The sequence below is a fragment of the Anguilla anguilla genome, chromosome 9 (genome assembly GCF_013347855.1).
Source record: "Anguilla anguilla isolate fAngAng1 chromosome 9, fAngAng1.pri, whole genome shotgun sequence".
Lineage (NCBI taxonomy): Eukaryota > Metazoa > Chordata > Actinopteri > Anguilliformes > Anguillidae > Anguilla > Anguilla anguilla.
Genome location: NC_049209.1, coordinates 668,879 through 681,566, shown reverse-complemented (window position 1 = coordinate 681,566; position 12,688 = coordinate 668,879). Strand labels below are relative to the sequence as shown.

The 12,688-nt window shown below is 44.6% G+C and overlaps 2 protein-coding genes across 2 annotated transcripts; both read left to right on the top strand.

The window, feature by feature from the left end:
* Positions 1–4,943: 4,943 nt before the first annotated feature.
* On the top strand, positions 4,944–6,954 carry LOC118236371 (glucose-dependent insulinotropic receptor). The gene has a single exon (XM_035434673.1). It carries the CDS (start codon positions 5,134–5,136, stop codon positions 6,319–6,321), a length of 1,188 nt encoding a protein of 395 aa, XP_035290564.1. The 5' UTR covers positions 4,944–5,133; the 3' UTR covers positions 6,322–6,954.
* A 1,151-nt stretch (positions 6,955–8,105) lies between these two features.
* On the top strand, positions 8,106–12,688 carry rbmx2 (RNA binding motif protein X-linked 2). Its single transcript, XM_035433622.1, has 6 exons — positions 8,106–8,451; positions 9,264–9,379; positions 9,886–9,937; positions 10,018–10,147; positions 10,841–11,024; positions 11,828–12,688. The coding sequence occupies exons 1-6, from the start codon at positions 8,447–8,449 to the stop codon at positions 12,337–12,339; spliced, it is 999 nt and encodes a 332-aa protein (XP_035289513.1). The 5' UTR covers positions 8,106–8,446; the 3' UTR covers positions 12,340–12,688.

Below are 12,688 nucleotides of genomic sequence, written 5' to 3'. Positions count from 1 at the left end.
AGAAAATAGTGACTGTTTAGTAGGGTTTAAGAATTTCCCCTGATACTCAGGCAAAGGTCAGCAAACAGATATGTTGGTTATCAATAAAATTGTGTTTTGCCATAAGCAGTGTGTGGATGAACTTTTAACTTATTTAAAGAATGTAAATAAACTTAACGGTAGGTGTAATTGTATATTTCTGTTCACAAAGATAAAGATTGTCATTTGATTTAGGCTAGCATTCAAGTGACCATAACATTCATATATAAAGTCACTTAATAAACCGTGAGACGACCACAAACTTAACAAAACTGGCTAACGTTTCTTCTTAGTTTTGCTGTACACTTTAATGCATAGATATCACAAGCCTGAAGTACACTCGTCTGCGCACTGTTGTACTGATGATGTCATCCTGTCAGAATTTCTAACATGTTTTGATACTTTCATGGGTCTTACCCAGAGACTGTAAAAAATATGAGCTTCAAAAACGAAGTCTGGTTTTGGCCGCTTGGTTTTACCGCATAATTGACTTCAGCTGTTATAAAACAGGGTGAAAAGTGGAGATCTGGGGCTTCTTCCTGAGGTCACAAGAACAACAATTTGTTTAAGCAAAGAACACTCAATTCCTTTTAAAATAAAAACAATGCATTACATCGCAAAACATTTACAAACTTTAAGTACCTTTTAAAAAATAGCATTATAATTAAAATATACCTGTGAGGGAGGGGAAGTGTGAAGACCAGACGCGACCAAACAGGGGATCTATAAGTTACCAAAGGGGCACTTCAGTAACCACTGAGTCTCGTGAGAGACGAAATAAGAAGGGGGTGCTATACTCCTAAGGGACGTATCCCAAAAAATGAATAAACCCCTAAACGGGTAACTGAGGAAGAAGGAGTATATAAAGAAAATAAAGGAACAGGGAAAAGAAAAGAAAAAACGACTTCGACCCGAAGCAGAGAAAGAAAATGTCTTTTCAAAAAACAAACAGAAGAAGTTCTGAGGCCAACTAAAACCAGGGGGGAAACTGGTTAGTAAGAGGCAGAAAGGTTTGTGCCCCAACGGCAACACAATAACCCCTTAAAACCACCAGCCTCAGAATCTGGACATATACCGTCCTAATACCTTTCTCCAAAAAAAAACAAACAAACTGAAGTCAGAATTCTTTTAAATTTCTTTGTTCTTAAAATCCTTACACCTTCCTCAGAAATACGACAGGGAACTGGCTAGAGCAAAACACGTTACACTCAAGCACCGTTCCACTGCCTACTGACGCTTTAAATACCCAGCCACAGGTGTGGTAATCAGCGGAAGATGTGAGCAACCCACAGGTGAAACCGATCAGAGGTAACCCTGCAGGAATGCATGGAATGTTCAAGCAGGAACAATCCTCCCACAGGAACCAAAAATAACGATTAGCCGAGTGGCTAATCTGCAAGCTCGAACTAATCGTCCCCACACACCAAAATAACGATTAGCCGAGTGGCTAATCGGAATGCTAACCACTGAGCCGGTGCAGGCACAGAAAAATGATCTACCTGCACAGAAACCGTGACAATACCATCAAATCCACAGTTAGGTAAGACATGGACGTGTAATAGCAGCACAGGTATTACAAGATATATTCATGCTTTCCTTCCTTTTGGATGAGTCACAATGTAGTTTTGAGGATAGGGAAATAAGACTGAAGTTTCCTGATGAATGCTGTGGCTTGCATGAATTTGTTCACTTTGAACAGTATTTGCATTCATGCAGGACTCAGCAGTGTATCATAACACATGGACCGGTTGATAATTTGAGTTTAGTGAACTTGAAGATTACTGGAAGATTGTCAGATCTACACAGGTTCAGTAAAGATCATGCCTAGTCCAATGTGAAACGTGTGTTAATCCAAGTAGAAGGGGGAGATGGGTCTGTTAGTCATTCACTTCAGCTTCCTTTAGGGGGCACTGGTGAGACAGTTTTCATGAGAATCAGGGGTAATCCAGGCTTTTCTAGGAGGCTTTTAGCCAGTTAGCCTTTTCACAAAAAATTAGAGATGCGTAATTTTCCATATAGCTGTAGATCGATGCTCATCTGTACAAATCTCTATAGCTCCTGGAATCTTTTATAAGCTGTAAGCCAGGCACTCCCTGGAAGTGTGAGTGAGTGAGTCTTATTAAATTCCCCTTTGCTATAAACCGCAAATCCACACTCTACAGCACAGAAATAGATCCAGTATGCGATATGGCCATTGGTGTGTGCACCAAATTATTATCATCACACCACTAGCCACATATTCATCCAGAGCTGATAGGTGCCTAAAATAAACACACACATTAATAGTTTTTTTGTATTTTATCCCACTTTGGCTATATTTATTCCCACTTTCCAGATGAGAAGAGTAGAGATATTTGAGATCTTCCAAGCTATGTGAACAGCAAAAGTGAACACTGGGTCAAAAATAAATGTAGAAATGATTAAAAACAAGCTTCCCATCCCATGATAAGCAGCAAGCACTCAGTGTGCAAACGGCAGATCCTCTGAGTGGAGCAGACTGCTGCTGCTCCAGACCCAGGGTGAGAGATGGTCCTGGGGTCACAGGATCACACGCAACAGACTCAGAATGCACTGCTGCAGCCGCTGAACGACTGTCACCAGACTCCTGCAATAATTTAAACACACGCATGCACGCATACAGGCATGCTCGCAGCCATGCTCACACACACACACACACACACATACACACAAACACATACATATACACACATGCACACACACACACACACACACACACACACACACACACACACACACACACACACACACACATACACACACCACACACATGCACACAAACACATACATATACACACACACCACACATTCACACACACACACACACCACACATGCACACAGACACATACATATACACACACACCACACACATGCACACACACACACACACACACACACCACACACATTCACAAACACATGCACACACACGTACACACACACACGTGGGCAGGCACATACACACACACACACACACACACACACACATAGCAGGGTTGGGCAGGGCAGTTATTGCTGACCACCAGCTGCTTTGAAAGGCAGTGAAAGGTCTAGATTGGCTGAATATCAGGGCTGATAGCACCCACATTGTGTGCACAGGGTTCCTGGCTTTATTGCTGTTTATGGCGCCATATTAGGCTGACTGGTTTGCAGGTGCCCGATTGACCAGCAGGGGTTGCTAGACAGTGAAGATCAGGGACCCCAAATTGACTATACCTGTACTCTGTACCCTGGGCGACACGCACCCTATGAAGCTACCAGCCACGGCCGGCACCGGCACCAGCCAGATTCAATCCAGCACCGTGGGGCTCGTCCAACCGAACGAGCCATCCAGCAGCCGTGAAGCAGGCGTGTTTCACACTGTCAGAGGCTTAGTACTGAAAAACCCTGTAAAAAGAATTAGTGTAAGAAACACTTTCAATTTATTGTTAAAATAACCCCAATAATCCTACCAAACCAGGCATTTTATTATCTTCTTGAAATAATTAACGGTAACATTATTAATATTAATATATTAATATTAATAATTAATATTAATATTTAAGAGGATGTTGAAACCTGTGATGAACAGGTTATAAAAGACATTCTTCGCAGTCAACACTTCAATAGCACAGAATAACCTAATGAATGAATAGAAGATTAATTATTGTTCATCACTCCACAAATCTTACTCATATACAGATTGTTTCCTGGATAATAAGTAAATTCAGCTAAGAATCTCATGCCTTGCTATTTACTGATTTACAATTTTGGATCTTTTTTATTCTCTAAAACTGCCATTCACTTGCCTAAAAGCTGGTGTTTAAACAATATTATTCTCGATGAGGTGCTTAAAAAGGTTTCAGACAATAATTTTTCATCCATGCCTGAGACCAGTGTCTCCCCAGAAATACGTATCTATGCTACATTTTGGGTAAGAAAAATCACTTTGAAACTTTTATACTGCTAATTTATTTATTTATTTTGCTTTCAGTAGTTGAAATTTTTTTCACAACAATATTTGAATGAGAGTCAAATGACTCAGAATCTGGCAGGGAGATGCCATGTTTGGCTACGTTGTGTATTTTGCCGGTTGCAAATAGTTGGCTGACGCAAAGAAAGCGGATGGAGCTTCATTGGAACCCGTCCCTGAAGACACACAGTAAAATGCCCCCCCCCCTTCACCGCCCCCGCCCCCTCTATCTCACTTTCACTCATCCAGATGAAGCCACAGCCACAGACGCAGCTGCACAGATTCAGGAGCTACAGCAAGACAAATATCTCTACTAAACTATCTGACCGTAAATCAAACAGAACCGATTCAGATACTGTGTTTCTGGTTTTGTTCTGTTAGACACTGTGTTGTTTATTTGTTCATTCATCACCCAAACTTGGCAGACAGCATTTATCGAAAATAACCTCTCCATCTGGGATGTGTGTATAAAGGATCCTGGGACTGGAACGGGACTGAAGGCGACGGTAGAGCAGAACTATGGAGAGATGAGTATGGAATTGCCCTCTGTGAAGCCAGGAGACATCACCATTGGATGGATGATGGTAAAATATTTTCTTTATCAGAGAGAAATTAATTTCATTTAAATGACTGCATATGCTGCTCAGTTGCCACAAGATGAGAACTGTCACTATCTCAGCGGCTGGTTTGATCTAACACTGCTCCACTGGCACATAGCGACATTCAGCTCTTTGTGTCCATCAGTGAGTTTATAATTTCACACTCAGCTTCATAATAACCATCCCCTCTGAGGGAGAACACGAGCCGATCGAAGAGAGACGTGGAGACGGAGAGCACAAGCCAATCAGAGAGAGGAGACGGAGAGAACGAGCCAATCAGAGAGAGGAGACAGAGAGCGCGAGCCAATCAGAGAGAGACGAGGAGACGGAGAGCACGACCCAATCAGAGAGAGGAGACGGAGAACACGAGTTGATTGGAGAGAGACGAGGAGACGGCGAGAACAAGCCAATCAGAGAGGGGAGACGGAGAGAACGAGCCAATCAGAGAGAGGAGACAGCACAGAGATCGCCCTCCTCTCGCACCGCTTGGCGTGGGCTGCCCTTGCCTGCAGCTCCTGGACTGGAGGCCTGAGGACACGCAGAGACTATGGCTGCGGACAATGGGACGTGCTGGGCCGCAGGCGCAGTGGACATCCACGCTCCCACACAAGCCGCACCTGTGCACACAAGTGTGCTGCAGACAGATGAGCCGTACTCAGGTGAGGAGCATGCAGGTGTGGAGGGCCTGGGCTGGGTTCTGAGCGTTGGCTCCATGCTAATCATCAGCACTAACTTGCTCGTGGGCATGGCTCTGCTACTGCTCGTCAGGAAGAAGGGCGGGCAGAGCTGGTGCTTCGTGCTCAACCTGGCGCTGGCCGACATGCTGGTGGGCGTGGCTATCACTGGCATCGCCTCAGGGGTGATCCACGCCAGCACCTCCCGGACCAGCAGGACCAGGTGCTTGATCCGCATGGCCTTCATCACCTCCACCTCCACAGCCTCCATCCTCACCATGTTCTTTATCTCGCTGGACCGCTACGTCGCCATCAGGCTGCCGCTGCGCTATGCGCAGCTGGCGGGCGCGCGGGTGACGGCGGCGGCACTGGCGGTGCTGTGGCTGCTGGCCCTGGCCGTGGGTTTCCTGCCGGGGATGGTGCAGCAGATGCAGCAGAGCCACTACGGCGGCTTCTGCACCTTCTTCTCCGTCATCCGGCCCAAGAGCATCATCCTGGTCTTCTGCACCTGCTTCTTCCCCGTCCTCTCTGTCTTCATCTACTTCTACCTGGACATCCTCAAGATCGCCTGTGGCCACCAGCGGCAGATCCGCCAAACCGGCCGGTCCAGCCTGGCCGGCTCCCCCGTTCCTCATCCGAACCGGCACGGCGGTCACGTGAAGGCCCTGCGGACAGTGGCCCTGCTGGTGGGCTGCTTCACCCTCTCCTGGAGCCCCTTCTTCATCGCCAGCACGGTGCAGGTGTTGTGCCAGTCCTGCAAGCTCTACCGCATCATCGAGAACGACCTGTGGCTGCTGGGACTGTCCAACTCGCTGCTCAACCCGCTGGTGTACGCTTGTTGGCAGAAGGAAGTCCGCCATGAGCTCTGCGCCCTCTTCACCTGCATAAAAAGCAAGCTTTCAAATGCAGCCCTGCATGCCACCTACAGGGGGCGCCACTCTGGTCGCACCATTACCGCTGAGACTCCGGTGCACACCGAAACTTGTCCTGCTTCAGGGCCCCAGCTGAGACCTGGACTGCCTCACACAGACACTCCAGTGGTGTCCTCTGCGTCCTTATAAACCACATGCGTGTACCACACCTTTAAAAACCACACGCGTGTATCACACCTTTTAAACCCACACACGTGACATCATACGGTTTAAAACTGTGTGACATACTTGTACTTTTCCTAAAAAAGAGAGAAAAAACAGAATCCAGTTAACATTCTGTGGGGGGAACAGGGGGAACTTTGATATGTGAACTAAACGAGATAAATGTGAGAAGGATAAATGTGAGAAGAATAAATGTGAGAAGGATAAATGTGAGAAGGATAAATGTGAAAAGGATAAATGTGAGAAGGATAAATGTGAGAAGGATAAATGTGAGAAGGATAAATGTGAAAAGGATAAATGTGAGAAACTCCGATGATGGCTGTTCTCAGGCCATTTTCGACTCACTGCACATTTAATGGACCAGATGGTTTTGTTTGCTTTTGTTTTGCTGTTTCTTCCAGCTGGTTAATCGACCTTATCTCTACAACATTACACTGTATCTGTTTCTCTGTTCAGATTGATCTATTTGTGAATAATAAAAACAAAACTTTAAAATGACAAATAAAGAAAAACACCAAGAGGTCTCTTTGAATCTGAAAGTGACAGTGTAATCCTTTTAGACAAAGAAAACAAAAAATCTTGGCCAAGATTTACAAAGACCTATTCATGACAATAACAGAACTGTGAATATAATATGATATAACATGATATATGACTAAATGAAGTATTGTACATAAAAATAAAAGAAGATATTTTGTCTTTACATCTATTATTAACAACAACAAAAAAAGATTTTAGAAATATTTACAATAACAGATTATTTACTAAATTGAAATACATAGACATAACTAGCAACAGCTATGATTGATCAGCAAGATCTCAAATCAAAAAAGTTTTTTTAAAGTCCACAGAGATCTAAAGAAAAAAAATGCTGTTGGCTTTTCTTGCCATGTGAAATTGTATCCACCGATAGGTAATTATCCAGCCAAGGGCATTTCCTGCAGTGCCATCTATTTTAAGCTATAAAATGCCCATATAATTGTTTTCTTTGCATGACCATAAAATCACAATCTCAAAGAGGAAAAGGAGATGAAGCCATTAAATCCAAATGATCGGAGGGCATGCAGCAGCCAGAATTTAGCAATGACGTTTAAATAAACAAAAGTGGGCTTGAGTCAGGAGACTGTTGAAGTAATATACTGACAAATTGAATAAACTCAGAATTTACTTGAATAATTTGTATTTCATGTCCCCCACAGATGGACCGAAGACTGTTTTTTAATATACTGTACTTGAACATATTGTGTATTCTATACATCTGCAACAAACATTTTACTTTAAAATAGTTGCCATTAAAACTGATTCAATTAAATGTGATAGGTGATCATTTATCACAGTACTCATTACCTTCAATTTAAAAGCTGGGATATTTCTAGAGGTTTTGAAGTGAGTTTAAGCTCAGGAGATAGCAGTGTATACAGCGTAATTCGAACTATAAGACCATGTTTGCAAAGCCTATAAAAAAGAAACCACATCACTTGACAGATATCGTTCCGATTTTCTACGGTCTCTTAACGAGTTCCGGTTAGCGTTCGTTTTCGAGGACTGGTTTTACTAAAATAAGTTCCGGCAAAGAACTTTCCGCTTTTAAGTCTGTAAGCTCATTTTAAAGGTAAATTTTACTATTATGTTCTCAACTATGTCTATTTATATTGCAGATTAAGAACTATATTAATGTATGAGTATAAATAAATAATGTGCATGTTTTGGCAATGACCCGGCAACGGAAATGTGTACAAAAGTCATTACCGGAACTAGTAGGGCAGAATGATAATATAAGATAACAAAATTTTAATGCTTTCTTCGGAAATCCTGTCGCTGCCTTTCAACAGAACATACCGCTACCGGAACTCTTACATTTAACCATACAGAAATGTTTTTTCATTACATATTAAAGCATATACCTAGCATTTAAAATTCTTAAATTAACCGAATGAGAAGATTAATTTACCAGAAGCCCTACGACACATGGTTGTATACATGAATGCCTAGACGAACCCAGAAGCACCAGGAAACAGGAAAGCGAACATACGGTGTGATCTCTCAGTAGATACATTGTTTTAAAACATCTTTTGCAGCAAGGTCCATCAGGATGAAGTGAGTACCCATTGAGTACATTTAATTGTAAATAAAATGTAAAATGTACTTTCGATTTGATGTCAGCGGTCAATGTTCTCATCTAGATCTTGACTCGTAGATAATAACTTTGTTAGCGATGCTGGAAAAAGTCGCGGTGGGATGTTCGTTTTACCAGCGAATTGTGCTCGTTTGCTACAGATAGCTAGCTAATCTAACTTGCAAACACACACGTTAGTTAGACTACCATGTTTATTTTGCAGGCTAGCTGCAGCGTTTAGATGACTTTATAGGTTTATCGGGAGGTAGTTTCGTAATTGGTACTTTCCACTGGTGCTTTTTGAAGGCAAATTGTTTCCCTTAAGTAGCCAACATTAATGTACGGGTAGGTCTGGTTTGGTGACGTTGTCCTAAAATTTTTCCCGACCGTGAACAATGCCGTACTTGTTTAATCTATCGCTTTTTCCATCGCACCACTTTCGACACAAGCAATATTGGAAGCGCTATGTTAAAATTTCTTCTTACCGTGAGGAGTGCCTGACCCGCAGCTGTAGAATGTGTTAACACGGATGCACAATTACATCGAGAAATGGGTCTTATTGACTACTTTGAAGTGGAACGGTGATGTTTTGTGAACGATAAAATGATAAATAATAATTATAGCTGTGTGGTTGAAGGTAATATACCCTTCTCTCTTACTCTTAATCGCTGGGGTTTTGGGTGTTCAGTTGTAAGAATAGCAGATCAGTGTGACAGATGCAGTCAAGTGATCGTCTCTCTCTCTCTCCCTCCCTCTCTCCCTCCCTGTCTCCATCTCTCTTCCTGGTCTGTAGCCCCCTCACCAAGGTGAAGCTCATCAATGAGCTGAATGACAGAGAAGCTCAGCTGGGTGTGAAGGAATCTGTGTCCTGGCACTCAGAGTACAAGGACAGCGCCTGGATCTTTATAGGTAAGCAGTCGCTCTGTTCCTCTCCACTCTGATCTCTGGATCTTTATAGGTAAGCAGTCACTCTGTTCCTCTCCACTCTGATCTGCTCTTTGGTCTGTCGCGTTTTAGGTTTCTGGGCTTGTTCTAGGATGAGGAGATCATGCTTTCATTCATCTTAGTTCAGGGGTGTTCTAGAAGATACTGCTTGTGTGTCTATGCACCTGTAACCACCTGTGAATTGACTGCAAGTCCTTGTGGGCTTGTTCCTTTTTGAAATATGTTATGGCTAGCTAAAAGCTGGTAAATTTTACATTTATTCATTTCCTCAAGTTATTATAGATTAGTTATTGAGAGCTGTGTTGTAGCAATTGTCAGTGTTGCACAGCTAAATACATTACACAAGTACTGTTCAGATTGAAGATTCCAGCCCCTAAAGATATATATCCAATTATGAGGCTGACCGTAGTGTCCATTAGAAGATCTCTCTGGCTAATGCTGGCCTCTCTGTGTTGGGCTGCTCTCCACAGGCGGGTTTCCATACGAGCTGACAGAAGGAGACATCATCTGCGTTTTTTCACAGTAGGTTTCCCGTCCTGCCCCTGAGTAATAACCCTGGCTGGTTTTCCCCAGTTGGCTTCACCTTTGGGTGTGTGTCGCAGGTACGGGGAGATCGCCAACATCAACCTGGTGCGCGACAAGAAGACGGGAAAATCCAAGGGATTCTGCTTCATCTGCTACGAGGATCAGAGAAGCACCATCCTGGCTGTGGACAACTTCAATGGCATCAAGGTAAGGCCACTTCAGCACGTCAAGCTTCATTGGGGTGAATGTAAAACACTGTGCCCTTATGAAGCTTTATAAATGTGCCTTATGTATATCCCTGTGCCCAGGCTGCAGTTGATCGTTTTGCTCTGGGTTGTGTAAATAAATGTCTAGTCTTCTTCATACATATTCTGTCAGTACAATAGAGGATGTACATCAGAATATTACAAAGGCTTTTTTAAACACATCAATTCTTGGACTTGAGTGTACAGGATGTGCAGATTGACACATCTGGGGTACCCAGAGCTGATGGATTATGGGAATGAATTTATATGAGCACAGAGGTGCAGTGGATAGCACACACACAAACATTTACTAAAGGAAGGGATGATTTTGTACAATATACCCTACACAGTTAGTCATCCCTCATCTCCTGAGCAGATGGATATTAATGCCAAATATTAATGTTATGAACCATTTCAAACTTAACCACATGCTTATGGAAATTTGTTTAGAAATCAAAGGTCAAAAGTTGCCATTTAAAAAATTCCTCTGAGTTAGGGAGCTCTGTCAGAGTTTGTCAAGTAGAAGGGTGATATACTACCTTCAGTGAATCGGATCCATTATGTAGAATCAGTGTAAATCACAGGTGAATATTAAAATTTAGAGTCACTCGGTGAGTAACGTTGTGTTCTTCGTGTGCATGTGTCTCGTGTCCAGATCAAGGGGCGCACGATCAGAGTGGACCATGTAAAAAATTACCGCCCCCCAAAAGACTTTGAGGACATCGACGACGTGACGAAGCAACTGCGGGAGGATGGATGTGCTCCCCAAAGGCCCCCTTCTTCGTCCTCTGAGTCTGAGGAAGAGGAGTACGCTGTGGTGGTGAAGAAGCAGAAAAAAGGTGAGGGGCGGGGGGGGGGGGGGCACCGGTGTGATGGAGGCCTTTTCTTTTGCCACCTGCCAAACTGACCTCTCTCTGCACCTTCACTTCCCTGTAGAAACAGAGTGCAGCTCCAGCTGCCAAACTGACCTCTCTCTGCACCTTCACTTCCCTGTAGAAACAGAGTGCAGCTCCAGCTGCCAAACTGACCTCTCTCTGCACCTTCACTTCCCTGTAGAAACAGAGTGCAGCTCCAGCTGCCAAACTGACCTCTCTCTGCACCTTCACTTCCCTGTAGAAACAGAGTGCAGCTCCAGCTGCCAAACTGACCTCTCTCTGCACCTTCACTTCCCTGTAGAAACAGAGTGCAGCTCCAGCTGCCAAACTGACCTCTCTCTGCACCTTCACTTCCCTGTAGAAACAGAGTGCAGCTCCAGCTGCCAAACTGACCTCTCTCTGCACCTTCACTTCCCTGTAGAAACAGAGTGCAGCTCCAGCTGCCAAACTGACCTCTCTCTGCACCTTCACTTCCCTGTAGAAACAGAGTGCAGCTCCAGCTGCCAAACTGACCTCTCTCTGCACCTTCACTTCCCTGTAGAAACAGAGTGCAGCTCCAGCTGCCAAACTGACCTCTCTCTGCACCTTCACTTCCCTGTAGAAACAGAGTGCAGCTCCAGCTGCCAAACTGACCTCTCTCTGCACCTTCACTTCCCTGTAGAAACAGAGTGCAGCTCCAGCTGCCAAACATGCCCGACGGGTTTCCTTTAGAGACCAGACCATAGACCATCAGACCATAACTAATACATTCTGCTCCTCCACCACAGACAAGAAAGAGAAGAAGAAAAAGAAGAAAGAGAAGAAGGAGAAGAAGAAGGCGTTGAAGGAGGAGAAGAGGGAAGGCCGGGCGGAGCCTCCCTTTCAGCCAGCTGTCAGGGTGAAGCGCGAGAGGGAGGACAGCGGCTATGAGAAATACGCCCACCAGGGGGCGCTGCCGGACAGACGTGCGCACGAGGACCACAACCCCAGAGACCGGGCCCAGGGCGATCGCCACGGTGACCGAGAGAGAGACGGGCGGAGCAGGGAGGGGGCGAGAGGCGGAGAGGGGAACGGACAGGACGGTGAGAGACCCGGGAGGGAGGAGAGGGAACAGAAAACAGAGAGACTCCACCGAGAGAGAGAGAGAGACACTGAGAGGGAGAGGGAGATGGAACGAGACCGAGATAGAGAAAGGGACAAAAACAGAGAGAGAGAAAGAAACAGACAGCGAGACAGAGGAAGAGACAAGTCTGCCAGCTATAGAGAACGCAGTCGGGACAGAGAGTACAGGAGGAACTGAAACAGAATGAGGCAAACAGATCAGAACGGTAACACACAGAACGAGGCTCGCGTTGAAATGGAACGGATCAGAACAGAACGCTTTTACCGCTCTGTTTGCCTGCTCTGCAGAGAAGGAAGATCTTTTTTGTTTGGTAATTTCTGTAAATGGACAATCGTTGAACTGCCAGTCACGCGTTTAAATAAAAATCCAGCAGGATTCATGCCCGGGTTCTGAAAAGACTGGAATGGAACTCTGTTGCCCGGGACGACAGTGGACTGACTTTGGGATGCAGCAGTGATGTGCTGCACCCATGAGCTTGTGCTCCTTCTGCTCCTTTTATCACCTGAATAAAGACACACGGACATGC

Excerpts from the sequence above, each read along its gene's own strand:
- LOC118236371 (XM_035434673.1), top strand. The coding sequence starts at position 5,134 with ATGGCTGCGGACAATGGGACGTGCTGGGCCGCAGGCGCAGTGGACATC.
- rbmx2 (XM_035433622.1), top strand. Across the intron at positions 9,380-9,885 it reads CAGCGCCTGGATCTTTATAG|GCGGGTTTCCATACGAGCTG; the intron begins GTAAGCAGTCGC and ends TGCTCTCCACAG. Across the intron at positions 9,938-10,017 it reads ATCATCTGCGTTTTTTCACA|GTACGGGGAGATCGCCAACA; the intron begins GTAGGTTTCCCG and ends TGTGTGTCGCAG.